This window comes from Populus alba, chromosome 10 (assembly GCF_005239225.2).
Source record: "Populus alba chromosome 10, ASM523922v2, whole genome shotgun sequence".
Lineage (NCBI taxonomy): Eukaryota > Viridiplantae > Streptophyta > Magnoliopsida > Malpighiales > Salicaceae > Populus > Populus alba.
Genome location: NC_133293.1, coordinates 15,450,382 through 15,470,563, shown reverse-complemented (window position 1 = coordinate 15,470,563; position 20,182 = coordinate 15,450,382). Strand labels below are relative to the sequence as shown.

Sequence of the window (20,182 nt, the reverse complement as noted above, 5' to 3'; positions counted from 1 at the left end):
CTAACTCAACATTAAAAAAAAAAAAAAAAAAACTATACACCATCCTTCCATTATCAACCGACCACAAATCTACTTAAAAGATAAACAAGGGAATTGATTTGCTAACACGCAACCCAAATTAAAGTACAAAAATATGTTAAAAATGAAAATCAAGATGGGTTATTGAGGACAAAATCCAAGATAAAATGATATACAATAACCACTTTCTCGTATTTCTTGTATTAATTTATTTAACAGTTATTTTTTAAAATATTTTTTATTTAAAAATATATTTTTTTAATTTTTAAAATTTATTTTTAATATCAACGCATCAAAATAATTTAAAAATATTAAAACAAATTAATTTGTAGCAAAAAAAAAATTTATTTTTTTTCAAAAACACTTCTAAAAAAAAAAAAAAAACAAATAGGTTCTATATATCCAATGAACAATCATCAATTTACAAGACAATTGAGATATTAATATGTTTGGTTATTGTTCTAGAATAAAAGTGATAGAGACATTAAAAACAAAAGTATGTTTGATTAAAGGGATAAAGATATAAAATTAAATTTGTATCTAAAACAATTTTAAAGTGAATTTTTGCACTTTCAAGACAAAAGGTACCAAAAATACATATTTTCAGAGATAATATTTTTTTATTTTTAATTATTAAAATATCTCTATAAAAAAATTTTAATTTCAAAATTGTTCATTCAATACATGTAAGGATAAAAATAATAATTATTATAATTTTAAAACATGTCTCAAAAGTTGATTTGGAGCAAATCTCGAGTCACATGTCAAGATGGCCAGAGTTGACCCGGATCAGTGTAATAATAAAAATTATTATTATCATAGTTTCACAACTTGATTCGAGAGGCAACCCTATACAAGGCCAAGTTCACAAATCAATTAGGTCAACCCAAGCAAACCCGAGTCAATGTACAACTAAACAATTGTTATTATCATGGTTTTAAAACTCAACTTGAAGGTCAATTAGAACAAGGCTTAGCTCATAGGTTATAAGAGTCAACACGGGTTAACTCAAGTCAGCATATGGATAATAATGATTATTATCGTAACTTTAAAACCTGACTAGAAAATCATCCTGATTCAAATAATAGATATTGAAACCACCATTTATTTTCTATGTTCTTTTCACTCTAGTATTTTATCTTTTAATTTTATCCTTTTTTAACATCTTATTTAGATTGGTCTCATATTAACAAAGAAATGGTGGAATTAAAAAAAAATGGGATGAAAAAATAAAAGAGTGAACAAAAGGCTACAGTGAGAGAATTCATAGTATAATCTTGGACAATGAAAGGGATCGGATTTGTATAAATTATCTTAAAGAACAAGGATGTCATACCCTATTTTTTAGTTACTTCCATTTTGGTTTGGTTTATCTTCTTATTCAATTTTTACCCAAAAAAACTGCTTTAAGGGTTATTTTTTTATGGGAATTTAATGTTTTATCTCTTTATTAAATTTGATAAATTTTGGACAAAAATAATCATCTAACATCTGATTACATCCGGATATTATCTCTTCTGACCGATTAACACCAAAGCAGCTGTGGAGCTGGCTCAAAAAGATCAATTCAAGTAGCTATTAACTGCTATATTTGACAGTTTATGATACCAGAACCGAAATTAATCATTGAAAAAGATAGAACAACTGTAACTTAACCCCAATGGCTTTATTTTGAAGGAATAGCAGCGCTCCCTTCACTTAGTACAAACAAGAAAACAAGACACGAACATTCAGTGGTTCAAAACCAGCATTTATTGCACATTACATTAAGCGAAATTAGTCATGGGAAAAGATAGAAAAACTGAAACTTAACCCCAATGGCTTTATTTTTAAGGAATAGCAGCGCTCCCTTCACATAGCACAAACAAGAAATCAAGACACGAACATTCAGTTGTTCAAAACCAGCATTTATTGCACATTACATTACTTATTCCCATGAAATAACCCGGCCGAAGTTATTACTCCTGAACATTTAGTGGAGAAAGTGGTCTATCACCAGAATCTGTGACAAAGCAGGCACAAAACGATTTCCAAATGCAACGTGAGCAGGAGAATCGATGTACTCTTGCAAACCTGCTATACTCTCAAATGTAGCTTCAAAGACATGAGTATATCCTCGGTTTAGCTCCGCAGACTCCTTGCCTAGATCCGTGCCCCTGTCACATAATAAAGTAAAAAATGGTTAATAATATCAGAAATATGCTATTCAAAGACCCAATGGACTGTGTTTTGGACTCTGCATGAATTTGCAGCGTGAGGCTAGTTGTGTGTGATAAATACATAAATTGAAGCAGGATTTGTATTACTTAATGAACTCGAGAGAGAATGTATTAAAGTGGCTTTATTTTAATTATACCAACTGAAACTCTTCATGGTTGGAACGAGATCGAGCAGATCGGTATAGTCATTAATGTACTTGTCGATCTGTTCTCGTGTGATCTCATCCTTGAACCGAGCCATTAATGTGTGATTCACAAGCTTTGGAGTTTTGGTTGCCATGTCTTGTCTTTCTCTCTATGGATGTATAGATGTATAGATGTTGCTCTCTTTGTGGTCAGCTGCTAAACTGCATGATGCTCTGCCCTTTTTATAGATGGCCTGGGAGCCTTCACCCCCGCCCACGTCTCTTGCATCTTATCAGTTCTCTTGTGCCCCACACCGGGTGTTACTGTTCATACTAGGTTAAAAGCATGCAGCAAACTATCTGCTCTCGGACAAAGGAGAACGATGATAGAAACGTGGTGGTAGACCCGCTAAGTAGCCAAGGACGATTCTTTTTTCAGTACTAGGAATTTTTTTCGAGATTCTCCTCCAAACAGAAAATTAAAAAATAAAATAAAAGGAGTTCCTTGGTAGAACTTATAAGTTATTTTCATTTATTTTCTAACAGCTCTTTATACCAGCTATACCGGTCCCAGATTCAGCCAAATAGGTCTCCATCCATAGTCATATTTTTTTCGAGATTCTCCTCCTAACAAAAGATTAAAAAAAAAAAAAGGAGCTCCGAACTTATAAGTTTTTTTTCATTTATTTTCTAACAGTTCTTCAAACCAACCTTTCTGTTCCAGATCTAGCCTCCATGCATACTCGTATCATGTTTGTTTGTGTTTAATATATTCTTCATTCATGAGCTTTGTTTTATGGTGGAATTTACTTATAGAAAAGCAAGCAATTGATATAATAAGATGTCAGATGATTATTTTTGTATAAATTTTGTCAAATTTAATAGAGAGATGAAACATTAAATACCCTAAAAGGTATCTTCATGAACAGATTTTTTGATGAAGATGAACAATAATCAAGAAAATGAAAGTAGCTCCATGGTCGAACTTATAAGTTATTTCCATATATTTTCTAACAGCTATTCAAACCAACCATTCTGGTCCCAGATCCAACCAAATGGGTCTCCATGCATACTCATATCATGTTTGTTTGTGTTTAATCTATTCTTCATTCATGGGCTTTATTTTATAGTGAAATCTGCTGGTAGAAAAGTAAGCAGTTGGTGTAGTAAGATGTCAAATAATTATTTTTATACAAGTTTTGTCAAATTTGATCGAATGAATCTCCATGCATACTCATGTCCATGTTTGTTTGTGTTTAGCCCATTCTTCATTCATGAGCTTTGTTTCATGGTGGAAACAATTAGAACGCGTGGCAGTGTCTCAGTTGATGAAAATGGAACCAACCACTCAGTTAGGAAAAAAGATTTTTTTATATATATAAAAAATAGCACCGGGATTTACTATCGCGTTTACTTCACCCTCTCCTCGTGAAAAAGTAAACATGGGATTGGTTAGCGGGGACAAAAATTAGTACGGAACAAGTACATCAACGGATGGTATATTTAAAACGCAATTGGTTAGAAAGTTAAGAATTTACAAAGATTAATGTGTGGGAAATTCAAAGATTTAATAAATAAATAAAATTACAAGCTGGCGAAAAAAAGGTGTTCTTTTTCTTTATAAAGTGTCACATTTGAATTAGAAAGTGGCTTAGCAAAAGCCAGGCACGCCTGGCCATTTACTGTGAACTGTGAAGTTTATTTATAAGATGTTATGATGGCATGGCATGGGACGGCACGGCCATGATACATGTATACACCATGTAATTTACAATGAGCCACGCGGGCCCCTACCATTGGCTGGTTTTTTTTTTTTGGTAAGCCATTGGCTGGTTTTCAGTAAAGACAATCACAGGCCAACAATCCACGTGGCTAGCCACTATCCGTTAATAATTTTAACACGAAACACGATCAGTATTTCTGGTGAGGTACATGAATAAAGCCTAAAATATCTGGACCCCACAACAACAGTGTATACGATATACATATGTGTGGTGCAAATGGGCAGCCATTTCAACCGCATGTTCTCATCCATCAATTTGTCTTCACTAACACACCTCTTGTTAAAGTTTGATGCTTCTCATATATATATATATATATATATATATATATATATATATATATATATATATTAGCTCATGTTAATTTATTCTTATTTTTTTATGTGCATTTGCAATCAATAATTTTCATGTTAATTAATTGATATAAATATAAAAAATAGTACATTGATTATACTGTTTAGTTATAAATAAAATCCCATTAATTATATCTATTTCAAACCTCTCGATTATTTTTTCAACACAGGATTTTATAACTTCAAAGTTATGATTTTTTTCTTCTTTTTTTTTAGTCATAATTGCTCATCCAATTGATTGCTTTTATCTTTAATGAAATATTTAATTTAATTTATCTTCAATTACATAAAATCCAATATGAATAAATTTTAGTTTGTCTACAACCCATAAAATACTTACATTGCAAGATCCATCAACGTGACTAGCATTATCTCGATTAATTTTTTTACTTCCATATATCTCTACTTCTATTTGATATAATCTACAGCTTCTATCAAGATCCATCAATGTGATTCGGTACTTGAAAGAACATTAATGGTTGTATTTATCTCACATATTTGGATCTATGACCTTTAAATTCCAGATTGCTCCTCTCCATATTAGTGCATTCAAGTGCATAGAAACAATGAAATAGCATAAGCTAGGTGCCAAAATTATTTTCTAGATGAATCTCTTATAGAAGCTTCACTACCAGAAAATCAATAAATACAAACAGAAATATCGAGAGAATATTTCCATCGGTAAATTTTCCGAGGGATTTTACCGACGGAAATATTTCCGAGGGATTTTACTGACGGAAAGATTCCCTAGGTATATACCGAGGGAATTACCGTGGGAAAAAAAATTAAAACAAAGCAAAAAAAAAAAGATGACGTGTCATTTTTTACCAACGGAATTACCGACGGAATTTTTCCGTCGATAAATCCGTCGGGAAATCCGTTGGTAAACTCTGAACATTGTTCATCATGTCAATTACAAAGGGAATTACCGACGGAAAAATTCCGTCGGTATTTTATAGAGAGCTCCAGAACTGTTCATCTTCTAATTATACTGTTAATTGTTTTACTTTACAGACAAAATCACCGACGGATTGAAAATTCGTCGGCGTGTTTTGGCGGTTTTCTAAAAAAATTCAATTGATTTAAAATTTTCATTTAAATATTACAGACGGAATCACCGACGGATTGAAAAATCATCAGTAATTTTTTGCGGTTTCTGAAAACTTTTTACGGAATTGAAAATTTAAATTAAATATTACCGACGAAATCATCGACGGAATAATTAAAAAATATTAATATTCAATTATCCGTCGGTAAATCCATCGGTAACGCGCCTCAATAAAAAACCTGAATCTGTTTATTTCACAAGAGACAGACTCATTATTTCTTTTTCTTCTTCTACCACCTACTTCTTCTTCTTCTTCTTCTTCTTCTTCTTCTTCTTCACTATATGTAAAAAACATCAATATCTATTTCTTTCTCTTCTTTTCTCTCCTCATCTCCTTCTCTTTTCCTCCATGCTTGGGTATGTCTTCTTCTTCTTTCTTCTTTTATCCTCTTAGTTTTTTTTAATTAATATGCTTCACGAATTTTTTTTTTCCTTAGCTTCACTTGCAAGTATATTAAGGTAAGATCTTTCTTTTTTCTTATTTTTTCATGATTTTTCACTATATTTTTTTTTATTTAATTTTAATTGATTTTGTTCTTAACAATTGTATAAATGTTGTTGTGAGATTTTTTTTTTTTTTCATATGAGATCAATTTTTAGTTGATTTATTTATAGGATTTTTAAATTTTTAGCAATTGCAACTTCATTTTTTTCATATGAATTTTTTTAGTTGAATTAATTTTTTTGTTTTATTTATTTGTTGCAAATGTGTTTGAGTTGATTTTCTTATTCTTTTTTCCAAGCATTTTGAGTATATATTATACAATGTTGATTTATGTTAATTTAATTATTTTATAATTTTATAAAATGAATTTTTTTAAAAAAAAAAATGTTTTTAAATAATTACCGACGGAAATTTCCGTCGGTAAATCCGTTGGTAAATCCGTCGGTAATAAAAAAAATTTACCGACGCGTCTGTTCCGCCAGTAAATCCGTCGGTAATATTATTACCGATGGAATTACCGACAGATAAAAAATTACCGACGAAAGATTCACCGACGTAAATTCTCTGTCAGTTATTTCATCGATAAATTAATTATCGATAGAATATGTGTCTTACACCGACATGGAAAAAATTTCATCGGATAAAACTGTTAAATCTTATAGTGCTTTCAGTTTGTCATGTGCAGCCAACATTTCTTTATGTTGTTGTTAAGTTCAAGACATATGACGTCACACATAAATATGAGACTCTGGTCTCTCTCCCTGTAGGAATCATCCTCCAAGCCATCATTATCTCAAAGCTTTGCTTCCTTGCCTTCAACCGAAAAGCAAATTATATGGCTTCTAAATCTCAAGTTCAAGAGAGTGATATAAGAGCTTGCCCTAGAGGATGCCAGTGGGTTAAGGCTTTTCCATTTGAGGCATCCATTAAGGTAGTTGAGCTCGCGAGAAAGATGAAGAAACTAGCTAACGATGATCCAAGAAAGATTATTCATTTCAATAAAGTAGGATTAGCTCTCACGATGGTTTCACTATTCTACTATATATTTCAAAACACTTTATGATAGTTTTGGTGTCAATACAATTATTTGGATGGTTCTAACTGTGGTTGTTGTCTTTGATTTTTCTGTGAGTAGACTTGCACATTGTTTAAACTTGATATAGATTATAAAGATGGATTTGTAAATCGTATGCTTTTCAGGAATATATAAATTTACAAGAACTTTAATATTTTGTGCTCAAATTCTGGAAACTTTAATATTATGCTATCAACTTTGGTAGGTGGTGCTCCAGGTGTAGGAGCTCATCACTTGCCAACCCGTTAGTGTTATTAAATATATAGATAAACAAATTAAAGCTGCTTCAAATTATTTAACACATTTCATTTTTTTTTTATCTGCAGCTACAACAGTGACATTTACAAGATTTGTTCCTGCAGTGCAGGCAAGGTATGATTATAGGCTAACCATATTCATATCGACCTCTCGTTTATTACCAGTATTAGGCTATCGAGATGATCAAGCTTAATTTAAAGATAGCTCACATGAGGCTATTGACAATCATCATCGATAGTTCCACTGCTATTAATATATGTACTGGCATTTTTCATGTCTAGATTCGAGGGGAGCTACGCAATTTGATAATTGGCAACATGGAGAAATTAACTTGGGAATTATTTAGAAGGTATGCATCATAAATTAATTACCGTCCTCTTCCTTTTTTGTTCAAACACCCGTTGAAATGATGCTGCACTAAGATTATGACAACATGATAACTATTTAATGTTTCTTTGTCCGTGTTCAGAATTCCTGCATGCTGACATCTCATTGATCGCTATTGCCTATAAATCCTTTAAAAACAAACAGAGCTATGGCATGTTCCATACAAAAAAACTACCGTGCATTCACGAGGTTCCTCAAAGCCAGTTCAAGTATTTTCATCTCTATAAATCAACCCGCACGCTCTGCTTGTAGAGTATCTTGTTGTTCAGCCACAAAAAAGTTCAGCAAGGAATAATGACCAGACGAGAAAAATGAAGGGCAGATCATATGAATAAGTTCGTCACAAACATTCCATTGTTTATTTAATTTAGTTTTATACAGTGGAGGAGATGGAATACCACGATGGATTCTTATCTCTACTCTCCGCCCTTCTTTATACAGTGACGGATCATATACATGAATCATGAGCTCGTCCCAGATGGCAATATAATCCCATTCAACATACATAAACAGAAAACACAAACAAATACTAATTTGGAGATTCAACTCCAGAGATTATTACACCACATAATCCATCCCATTATTATCACAGAATGCATCATGCATGGCTAGATCGAGAGGAGGATATATAGCAGAAGACTAGCCTTTAGAAATCTTACTGTTTAAGCTTTGGGGACGTAGTCGATCACAATTACCTTCTCCAAGGTAGGAAACAAAGCAGTGCCAAATTTAACATGAGCAGGATGAGCTACATATGCTGATCGGCCCTCTAATGTCTCAAAAGTAGCCTCAAAGATATGAGTGAAACCTTGATGAAGGTTCTCAATGCTCACGTCCGTCCCCCTGTATATCATGTCATATCAAAATGTTACAGATTGAATGTTAGTTTTTTTATTTTTTTGGGGGATAGAAATTAAAACCATGCCAGGTCTTACGGTAAATGTTGAAATCTCAATGAACTTGGACTGCTACATAATCATTCTGTGCAATTCGGTATCAGGACAGTTAAACTTACAGTCTCATCTCTGATTCTCTCTTATTGTTTTTTTATTATTATGATATACGATCTCTATAATAATAATAATAAAAACATACATAGTGAAAATCATTTAATCCAGAAACTTAGCTTGGGGGGTAATGCTATATATGAAAAATAATTTTATGTTAATTTGTTAATATAGTTCTTCATATGAAATGTTTTTTCAATTTAAAATGTGTACAAACACATTATTATTTTATATTATTTGAATTCATAAAAATTTGATTAAAACGGTTTAGATAGCATAACAAGAATCATTCAAGCTAAAAACTTTAATCGTTATGAAACTCTAAAGATTAATGAACTCGTTAACAGTGCACCAAGATGGTACAGTTAGAGTTGTAAAACAACGAATCATGTTATTCTGAACCAAGTGTTGAACTACAGAGAAATAGAATATATAGAAGGATCACAGCTGGTTTATGTTAAATACCACTCGAAAGACTTCATGTGTTCGATATGGTTGAGGAGATCGGCATAGCTCATTATATGTTTCTCAATCTCTTCCTCTGTGGTTCCTTCTTTGAACTTGGCCAGGAATATGTGCTTCACCACCCCTTTTCCTCCCTCCATGCCTCTTCTCTTCTCTTCACTCTCTCTCTCTCTCTCTCTCTCTCTCTCTCTCTCTCTCTAGCTCTGTGCGATCTCTTGCTGTTCAGCTAATGGCATTGGAGAGGTTACCTTCTCTGTTTAAAGCAATAGCGAACCCACACACCCATTCGCTGGATAAATATGAATGATAGTGTTACGTTTATACACCACACGCCCATTCAACAGCGGCTGCAATTCTCTTAAGGTCAAGATTTTCATTGGAAAAATAAGATTTTCAGTACTAAATTTTAAAATAAAATAGTAATCAACAACAGGTAGGAAAAAAATGTTTTTTTCTGCGTGAGAGTTAACGTATATATTTTCTGAAACTTTTGTTTATTTTTATTTTTAATAATTACACTTCTTTAAAAAAAAATTAATGTTTAAAACTGTTGTAACAATTTTTTAATTTTTTTTTTACCTAGTTGTTATATATTAATAACTTATATATATCATACATTCTTACAATCAAATTATACTAAAAACCATAGTTTTTTTTTTTATGCTTATAAAACCTGCTGTATTTCTTTTTGTTCTTGGTCTAGCTTTTTCTATTACTCTTATTATAAAAGAAGAACTTATTAAATTAAAAAATAATTTTATATTGAGAAAATATCTTTAAAAACAATATTTATACATACGTCAAGTTTTATTTTGTTTATATTCTTCTTAATATTTTACTACTACAAAATCATCAATCACCTACCATAATGTGGTTGGAAGTAAACTTATATTGAAAAAAACACCTATTAATGATATTTTTTTTTTGCATTTTTAATTGTAATTAATTGTGTCAAAATGGACCCTCGATAAAGAAAAAAAAATGTAATATAAGAATTCATCCGAAAGTTACTAATCCTGATACTACTCCATCTAACTAGATTGAACTGTGGAATTTTGATGAAATAAAAAAAATTAAAATATCCATTTTAAAAAAAGACAGATGTAAAAATAAATGAAAAATCATATTTTTTATCCCAAAAAAAAAATACATTCTTCTAAGAATAAAAATATTTTAAAAAAAATTCTCTATTTTATTTCTCTTTCTATTTTGTGTCTATTTCTTTTATATTGAATAAATGTTAGTAAATGTTACTTCAGTATCATAATTTTTTTGTTTGTCAAATATGATGCAGTAATGTTGGTATGGTTGCGCACCCGAATTACAGAATTGAGATCCTCTCATGTTCTCTTGGACATGATTTATTATTTTATTTTTTAATTTAAACCTTCCAAAATAAATGAATGGTTACGATTCTAGTAACCAATGTTTTCTTAATTAAATATACAAATTAACGTTTTTTTATTAATATTTACCTTTCATAAGAGTATGTTTTGAGCAATGTATATAACCAAAATATATCGGATTTGTGTTAATGATTTTTTTCCCTTTTCTCTCCTCCTCAATTATAGAACAAATTCATACATGTTTTCAAAGCATTTATTTGATTTATTTTTAAAAAAAAAATTTATCTATATATTTTTTTATTTTTTATTTTAGATTATCCATAAAAATAAAAATTTATTTTAATTAAAAAATCATAATTTAATATTTTAGAAAACAAGTATATTTTTAAAACATATACAGCCACTTTTAAAAATATAATACCAAACAATCACATGAGAGGAAATTGACGAGAGGTTGGAGAACTGGCAGATAAACGACTTGTCAAAGGGCAAAGAAATATAAACAGGTCGTGTCGGCTCCGTGAAGTAATAATATAAGATGATTATCAATACCAGGCGTCCCATGACACCGCTGATCGAGGAGTACTGTCGGCCACTCATTGTCTCGATCTTAAATGACAAAACTATCAAATCATTACTTCTCCACTAAAAGAATCAGAATCATTCTAGAGATTCCGTAACTGCATATTTGAATTTGAAATGTTGAAAGCAATTATTTTTTAAAATATTTTTATTTGAATATTTATTAATTTTTTATTTTTTATTTTTTATTTTTATATTAAAATATCAAAATAAATTAAAAATATATAAAAGAAAATAAATATTTATAAAAGCATTTTATAATAAAAAAATATAAAACAGCCGACGTAGGAGCTTCTTTTTAATTCAATCTCTTTGTTTTTTTATTTACTTCATGTTTTTTACTTTCATTTTATTTTTAATTTTAATTAATTTTTTTAATAATAGTTATATCATGATAACTCCTGGATAATTTAATTTTAAACTTGGACTAAATAAAAAATCAAGTTAGGAATTTTTTTAAATTTTATAGTATATATTTTTAATTTCATTCTTATATCTTTTTTTATCAATTAATTAAGTTATTTTTAAGTGATCAAGTCTAACAAGTCATGATAGGGTAAATCCCACATAATTTAACTATAAACTCATGCTAACAAGAGGTTGGTCCAGAGTTTTTTATATTAATTTCATTAAAAAAAAAGTTTTAAATTTATTTTTCAAATTTTTTTACTAATTATTGGATGTCTTTTGACTAGTTAAATTATTTGAATCATATCAAAATTATTGTCATGTCATTTAATTTCAATCCAAGGCGAGACAAAAAAATAGGATCAAGAAATTTAAAAATAGGATTAAGGTTAATAAAAATAACAAATGATTTTTCATAGCTTGATTTTTTTTATACATTAAAACAAAAATTTAATCAGTTCCGTAGCATAAGGCAAGAAAAGTCACGGGCTAAACGACCTGTTACAAAATCGTTTATGTTCACTCATCTCTCGCTACAGGTGCACACTAGCTCAATCATGCTCATTGATTAGATGAAGGATTTTGCCATAACTAACAGTAAATAATTTAATCATGCCATTGCCCTAGAAAAAAAAACAAGAACATGGTAGAAGCTGCAAGAAACCAGTAATTCAATGATGAAAAATCGAATAGCCTTATCACTACCTTGTGAAATACAAAGAAATTTAGGAATTAGGAAAATCTTAGGAAAATTAGAATCCCCGGTATCCGCCATTAATAAAAAAAAAATATTGAAAAAAATGAGATTAATGGATCGAATAATAAAATGAATGAACAATATAAATAGATATTTTCTACAGTCATATATCCAGTAATTTTTTAAATGAAACAAGTTCGTGTCCCATGATTTTAGTTTATTGATTAGATTATTATATAATAAAAAGGTTATTATTATACTCCCACACTCGGGGGCTGCATGCAGTACCACGTCGTTCATGTCAGTTGCGGTCCAAAGTTATTTTAAAGTTTAATTTTGTGTCTCGCTTTTCATAAAAGACATCAAATTTTCCCTGAACGAAATATATGTATGAAAAATAGTAATAATAAATAATATAATATAATTAATTAGGTTTTCTATTATCCTTTTTTTATTAGGTGAGGGGATTATTGTTTTTTTATTAGGTAAGGGAATTATAAGTAAATAGTGTGTGTATTGGTAATTAATTAGTAATATAGCGAATAAAAAAAATTAAAACCATGGAGTGCTTACATTTATTTTGTTAAGCAATCAAAACATTCTATTTATGAAAAAAATAGAATGAATGTTGTTTTTTATATTTTATATTCAACTTTTTAAAACTTGAATATTAATTAGAATTTTTATTTACCTTAACTAGATGATTAGTTTTTATTTATTTTTATACTTGGTGTCTGTTTATATTTTGTGTTTTTAAAAATGTTTTTGAAAATAATATTTTTTTTTGTTTGTTTTTAGATTGTTGATATTCAAATAAAATTTCAAAAAATAAAAATAATATTATTTTAATATATTTTTAAATAATAAATATTTTAAAAATCAATAATTGCGTAAATATAAACCCGGTTTTTTTTCACAAAAATGTATCACTTCGGCACTGTTTGTCTCTGCGTTGTAACCTGTGTTTTGGCAAATTTAAATTTTTTTTTTTTTTACTAAAATTGAGTGTGGTTTGTACTTTATGGATCGTTTTGATATGCTGATGTCAAAAATGATTTTTAAAAAATAAAAAAACATTATTGACATGTATTTTAACACGAAAAGCTATTTAAAAAGCAACCGTTACGACACTGCGAAACACGCTCGAAATAAATAAAGGCGAAAACGCGACAGGTAGATAGGGGACACTCAAACGTGTTATCATTGAATTAATGGACCTCTTGCTGTCACTGTTCTTGATGTCCAATGATGCAAATGCCGAAGAAAGAAGACTCCACTGTTCGTGGAAAATTATGACATTTGATGTGATATTGCAATTAGCAAGGCGGAGGATTGATTTAAATTTATTTCTAGAGAGCCAAAGGTTGCTCATTTTCGCAGTTCACTCCAAGTCAATGTCTGAATCTTCAAAACATACTCATTTTCTTTTATCACTTTAATGTACGTGTTTTTTATCCTTGAGCTTTTTATATTCATATTAAAGTTGTTGAAAAATATTTAAGAATTAAAATTTTTATAATATTTGATTTTTAACCACTTCAAGTAGCGAGTGTTGTACTAATGAAGTTTTAAATTGATAGGAAATCATTGACAGTTATTTTTATGTTTTTTTTAAGATTAATTTGAAGTGACAGTGAAATTAAAAATATATATATATAACAGATTGGTAACTTTAGGCTATCGCAATCCAGCCTTCCATTTAAAAGAACATAATTTTTTTTATGTGTATTCTAGGTTAATTAGAGAGAGCATTTTACCCTGGCTATTTTTATTTCTCTAAATTCTGATGTCTATGTTTAATATGTTGTTAGAGAATTGTTTCTAATTATTGAAATTTAGTAGTTGATGATTGAAATTTGTTTGGAGAGTGAGCAACTTTTATAGTTATGTTTTAAATGTTTAAATATACTATAATTAATTTATTTTTTATATAGAGTTTGAATACATGAAAGGTGTTCCCTGAAAAACTTGATTTCTATAAGACTTAACTTATATACTTAATATATGATTTTTTAAAACGGTTAATAATTACCTCCACCTTAATTATTCTTAAAATACTGCTTAATTTATTTGAATAAAAAATGTTTCTTAACCTTTTCTTATCAGGTTTAAATGATATTATTTTTTTATAATAATTTCCATGTGTTTTACATTATTATTTTTTGTATTTAATTATTAAAAATAGATACCTATAAGTAAAGATAAGGTTGTAGTAATATGTTTATAGTGTTTGGTGATTTTTACGAGGGTTTTTAAGGTTATTTAAACTAGTAACATGTTTGAATTTTGATTAAACCATGCATTTATAAATAATCTCGTGGACTGCATTGGATATTTTTTATGATTGTTATTGTTAAGTTGTTAAAAGTGCTTGATTGTTTCTAAGTCTAATATTAGATTTGTGTATCAGGTAAATAATTATTCATCTTGTTGGTTAGTTATTTTGGGCTAATATATATATGATTTTTTTCCTATTAAAATATTTTTTTGTTTCATAAATTATATAGATCAGCATGTCAAATTATATGTAAATAATGTTAATTGCCTGGTAAAAATATATTTATGATCACAAAAGTGTTATGAATATATTTTGTTGCTGTGAACTCCTTTATGAATTGAATATGAATATAAATTTAATTAAGATCGTCTTAGACACCATGTTCAAGAGTTAAACATTGATATTTATAAACATGACTATCTATAATTTGATATTTAATCATAGAGATAAATATGAATTATTATTGTGATTAGAGTAATTGTAATTATTTGAATATAAATGTATAATTCATGTTTGTGTTAAAGAGAATTGGTTTAAATTATTTAAGATTATGGATGTTTTATAAATGTACTTTTGAATTTTTATAATCTTTGAATGAAATAATGTTTTGGTATAATAAATAAAATGAATTTAAACTGGTAAGTTTTGACATGTTTAGTCAAACTAGAAATATGAGCTATTAATTACAGTGCGTAAGACACTCACATCCTATTTTTTAAAAAAAAAATTGATGGCTTAGAAGAGATTTAAAATGTCAAGTGATTAGTTTAAAAATTTATAACTGATTTCTAAATTTTAATATTTCAATAAGAAGATGAATTTATAATCAGCAGTGCTCATCGAAAATCCCAGCAAGTAAAAACAGTGGGCCTCACTCCTATCCTCTAGGATTCTATTGTATGACTAGGAGATGGGCTCTCCTTTTACTGTCGAGACGAATTCTGAACCAGGGGAATATATTATAACCCAATTAAAAAGACTGGCAGGCCGTCTTTTTATTGCTCAACCACCACGCAGGCCCAATTACGTATTTCCTACCACGAACACCTTTTCAGGCCCAAAAGCCCATGCCTCTCAAGGTTTTGCAGGCCGGCAGGTGATCGGTTAAAGTACACGCGCCAAGCCGAAGAAGCTCGTGCCTTCGATTGTATTTTAATTCTGACCAAGTTTTGGTGCAAGTATATAATCTTTCCTTTTTCTTACAAAATATTCAGACGTCGCTCGCGCACAGATCTATAATTATATATTTCAAATAGCTTAGATTCCGTTTTTAACGAAGTATAAAATCACTCGCGGCGGCACATATACATCAGCAAATCAAATTAAAGATTTTTCTAAAGCTATACCCAACAATAATATATTTTACTTTATTAGTTTTTTGAACGAAGCTAAAACCACAGGGATAGCAACACAGAATCATAGAAACAAGTCTTTAAATCACTGATACAAAGTCCCGAATGGCGATGCCATTATTAGATTAAGATCCAGAATAAACACAAACAGATGGAGGTTCAACACAGCCCTCCGTTTATTGCACACCATTTAAAAGCTAGCAAGCATGCCGGTATATAGAACATGCAGCGGAGCAGGAGCCTGTTAATCGTCCTGCCCAGAACAATTTAGAGTTTAACGAGCGTGGGCACGAAATCGACCACGACGATTTTCTCCAAGATAGTCAAGAAAGCAGTGCCAAAATCAACATGAGCAGGATGAGCTACATACGCTGATCGGCCATCTAATGTCTCAAAAGTAACCTCGAAGATATGAGTGAATCCTTGATGAAGGTTCTCGATGCTCACGTCTGTCCCCCTATCATTTCAAAATCGTAGAAGAAACTATTTAGATTCTTACCTCCTAAGTTGATTGAAACCATATAAATTAAAAACCAAGAATATATACATGGCAGATAAAACGACTAACAAGACAAGAAAACATCCACGCACCAAAAGCACAAGGTATTTCATTCCTAGCTAAACCAAGTGCGAATCCATGGAGAAAGGGTAGTTAAAATTAAACGAGGGTTTGTGTAAATTACCACTGGAAAGACTTCATGTGTTCGATGTGGTTGAGCAGATTGGCGTAGTCTTTTATGTGTTTCTCAATTTCTTCTTCGGGCACTCCTTCTTTGAACTTGGCCAGGACCATGTGCTTTACCACTCCCTTCACTTGCTCCATATCTGTTATCTTAACTCTCTCTCTCTCTCTCTCTCGCTCTCGCTCTCTCGCACTCGTCTCTTTAGCCTTCTTTAAGGGCTGATATTAATTATTATACACAACAGCCGCTCGAATATTCAGTATTCACCAACCATTAATTTGTAGCTTTTTATTTTTTTTTATTTCGGCAACTACCGCTGCAAGCCCAGGAACCAATGTGAGTGGGGGCACCCAGCGTAGTGGGCCCTTTCTCTTGATGCACACAACATCCACTCCAATAATTAGTTTTTTCTTTTCTTCAAGGGATAGAGGATTTACCCAGCGATTTCTTATCCTCCATCACATGTCAGGAGGGACTTCCGAAACCCGGATGTTATCTCTCTCCAGACCCTCCATCACATTAGAAAATCTTACTCCTCTTTTTAATCACTGAAATATTCCATATTAGCGTCGACTTGAGCCGGAGAGGGCAAATTCCCTGCCTGAATATCGACAACAATATGCTTCTCATCGACGGTGGATAATGGTTTAGCGCTATTTATTAATTTTTTTGGTAAAAGTCTAGCACTAAATAGGGACTAGCCTTCGGCTTGGGCAAGCTCTTTGCCTCGGCCTGTATAGAGGCTGTAATAGCAGCATGGGCTTTCTAGATGACTGGTTATTGGGTTTCGACCTCTGTGATGTTACCATTACTGGATCTGTGACCAGATTGGCTGGGCTGCCTTCTCAGTGAACTTAGCGGGCTAGACCGAGGTCGCTTGATTTTGCATGGGAAGCCTAGTTGTAGATGCTGGACTATATTGCCGAGTTAGCACAAAGTCTGTCTAGACCGGTTCCATTAAAGAAATTAAAAAACCCAGTTAAATATCTAAATTAACCTGTGGACCTGTTTAAAACCCGGCTCTAAATCCATTGATTTTATTTTTATCTTTTCTTTAAAAAAATCGAGGAAAACCCCAAGTCTGATGAACTTTCAGGTGTCAACAAGAAGATGGAAGAATTGCCTGCTATATGCATCAGAAAACACATTGCACATGGAAAAACAAATTATATTTATTGCCGCGCACATTTGGGGGTAGCACCGCCAATTATTGCTTATACATAGTAGACCAGAATCTTGTCTTCTGATAGCAAGATAAGAAGTATTCAGTGCCCAGGAAAGATTTAGTAGAGTTCGTAGTCCATCACAAATTGTTGCGACATGGTTGGCAAGAATCCTTCTGCGAATTTATTAACAATCGGAGAATCAAGATACTCCTGCAAGCCCTCCAGATCATCAAAGGTAGTTTCAAAAGCATGGGTATATCCGAAATTGAGGTCGTGAACACCCAGATTAGTGCCCCTGCATCAGAGCATTAATATAACACAGATGTTAGTATGAAATTTTATTGTTATAATTAACTTTTCCTGGAGGGTGATGCTAGGATAATTTATTTTAGGAATCCATGTGTTTCTGTGTATTTTCGTCTAAAAACTTTTTTGAATTTTAAAAAGATAAAACATTTATTATCCTACAATTTTATTCTTTTTAGTTTTACAACTCTTGAAAAAGGTTCAGGGCTCCTCATTATGCTAATGGTCATTCATATTTTTACTTTTGAAAATAAGATTTACAGATCTGAAAAGGAAACTATATTTTCTATTTTAATATCATAATTTGATTTGAATATACTTAAGATTTACAATGATGATGATATATGCTTAATTATTCTTCCACAAACCAAGAGGAAGATAACGGTTAACAAAAGAAAATGGCAACAAAATAAAAAAATAGAATTGAACATGCAGGAGCAGGGAATCAGTGCTGTGGAGAGAGGAGAGATTATAAAACAGAGGGGTTCGAGTCAAGTACCAGTGTAAGCTCTTCAAGGGTTCAACTTGATTGACCAGATTAGTGAAGTCGTTTATGACTTTCTCAATTTGCTCTCTGGTAACGTCATCATTGAACTTCACGAATAGGGTGTGCTTCACTGCCTTTGGTTTTGTAGTCGACGACATGTTGTTTCTCTCTCTCTCTATATCTTTAAGCCTTAATTTGTGTGCTTAGCAATAGCCAGATTAATTTGCATGATGACCATGCCATGCCCTCCTCCTTATATAGGAGTTGCTGGGGCCCCTTCCCTTCCACCTCATCTCTTCTCTCTTGCTACACGCCACTCATTTGTGTTCTAGCCTCGCATGACAATAACGAGGTAAATATCGGGGCTTGCCCGTGAGTTTTCTAGTGCGATGTTGATTTTTTTTTTATCGGGTTAAAACGATGAACTTTTAATAATAAAATTGATTAGAGAACGCTCTTAATCTTGCTAAAAGAAAAAAAAAAAAAACGTAAATTTACCTACAAAAATCTGCGATTCCTATTACATTTACCTGCAAATAGGGGTGTTGCTAAAAATATTTGAATCGGGTCTAGGATCGTAATTATATATGATCTAATTTTTAATGTTTTACAAAGTATAAACTCCCTCCATTTTTTTTTTAAAGCAATAGGATATATTGGGCTTGACAAATTTTTCATGAACATTATAAATATTCAATAATTGGTATTGTATTATTAATTTTAACAGGTTTGTATTTAAAGATAATCTTATAATATAGATTGTAGGTACCCTGACACTTTAATATTAAATTTAATTTTATATCTTGTATTATTATTAAATTCTAATTACTTCCTCCACTTTAATAAAAAAAACAAGCTCTTTTTTATTATATTAAAAAAAATTCTAAAAACCCATTAACAATAATTTTAGAATCAAAATATTTTTAAATAAAATAAAAATAAATTATCAATTTATAATCTATTAAATATAAAAATAAAATAAATATAAGACTAGATGAGTCAAGTTAATCAAGTTTTAAAACTACTTGTTTATCGTAATATTTTTTAAAAAATAAATACATGATTTAACGAGATGAACTCCAACCGATTAATTTTTTGAAGTTAATTGTTTAGGAGTTGGTGTTCTGAAAGTTCAATTTTACCCTCAAATATTTTTCCCTCTCGCTTTCTTTTTATCGTAAAGCTAGTACTCGTGATACCTTAAATACTTTATCTCATATCTTATTAACATCTCATCCTCTAATCTATTAACCCATCAAGCTTCCTTAAAAATCTACTTTATATATTTAAAATAATTACTATTATAATACCGAGCACCACCTCAAAAAAAAAAAAAAAAAAAGCGCTATTGTTGTACGGTTACAGTGCTCACCATGACTAACAACAGTTGTCAAAAATTAGCATATCAACCCCTAGCACTTTCTTTAGGTTAACAGATTCATTTCCTATCATTCGATGCAAAATGAAAATTTTGTTACCAACATGTTGTTGGCTCAGTGGTTGTTGGAGTAGCTTTCTTTTTTTAAACTTTGGTTTGAGTTCTGGTAGGAGTGGGGTTAGAGAGTTTGTTCCCTTCTTGTCTCTATTGGATCTTTCCTGTGTGGTATGTCTGTCACCCCCTGATGCTTTACTTGCT

At 30.8% G+C, this 20,182-nt stretch overlaps 4 protein-coding genes across 4 annotated transcripts; all 4 read right to left on the bottom strand.

Annotated features, from left to right (window-relative positions):
* Positions 1-1,663: 1,663 nt before the first annotated feature.
* On the bottom strand, positions 1,664-2,545 carry LOC118043237 (stress-response A/B barrel domain-containing protein HS1). Its single transcript, XM_035051127.1, has 2 exons — positions 2,375-2,545; positions 1,664-2,174 (listed from the first exon to the last, which is right to left on the bottom strand). The coding sequence occupies exons 1-2, from the start codon at positions 2,515-2,517 to the stop codon at positions 1,991-1,993; spliced, it is 327 nt and encodes a 108-aa protein (XP_034907018.1). The 5' UTR covers positions 2,518-2,545; the 3' UTR covers positions 1,664-1,990.
* Positions 2,546-8,105: 5,560 nt separating this feature from the next.
* On the bottom strand, positions 8,106-9,532 carry LOC118043236 (stress-response A/B barrel domain-containing protein HS1). The gene is made up of 2 exons (XM_035051126.2): positions 9,242-9,532; positions 8,106-8,612 (listed from the first exon to the last, which is right to left on the bottom strand). Exons 1-2 carry the CDS (start codon positions 9,379-9,381, stop codon positions 8,432-8,434), a joined length of 321 nt encoding a protein of 106 aa, XP_034907017.1. The 5' UTR covers positions 9,382-9,532; the 3' UTR covers positions 8,106-8,431.
* A 6,363-nt stretch (positions 9,533-15,895) lies between these two features.
* Positions 15,896-17,113, bottom strand: LOC118043234 (stress-response A/B barrel domain-containing protein HS1). The gene is made up of 2 exons (XM_035051123.2): positions 16,588-17,113; positions 15,896-16,361 (listed from the first exon to the last, which is right to left on the bottom strand). Exons 1-2 carry the CDS (start codon positions 16,725-16,727, stop codon positions 16,172-16,174), a joined length of 330 nt encoding a protein of 109 aa, XP_034907014.1. The 5' UTR covers positions 16,728-17,113; the 3' UTR covers positions 15,896-16,171.
* Positions 17,114-17,741: 628 nt separating this feature from the next.
* Positions 17,742-18,787, bottom strand: LOC118043235 (stress-response A/B barrel domain-containing protein HS1). The gene is made up of 2 exons (XM_035051125.2): positions 18,559-18,787; positions 17,742-18,048 (listed from the first exon to the last, which is right to left on the bottom strand). The coding sequence occupies exons 1-2, from the start codon at positions 18,702-18,704 to the stop codon at positions 17,871-17,873; spliced, it is 324 nt and encodes a 107-aa protein (XP_034907016.1). The 5' UTR covers positions 18,705-18,787; the 3' UTR covers positions 17,742-17,870.
* Positions 18,788-20,182: the final 1,395 nt, after the last annotated feature.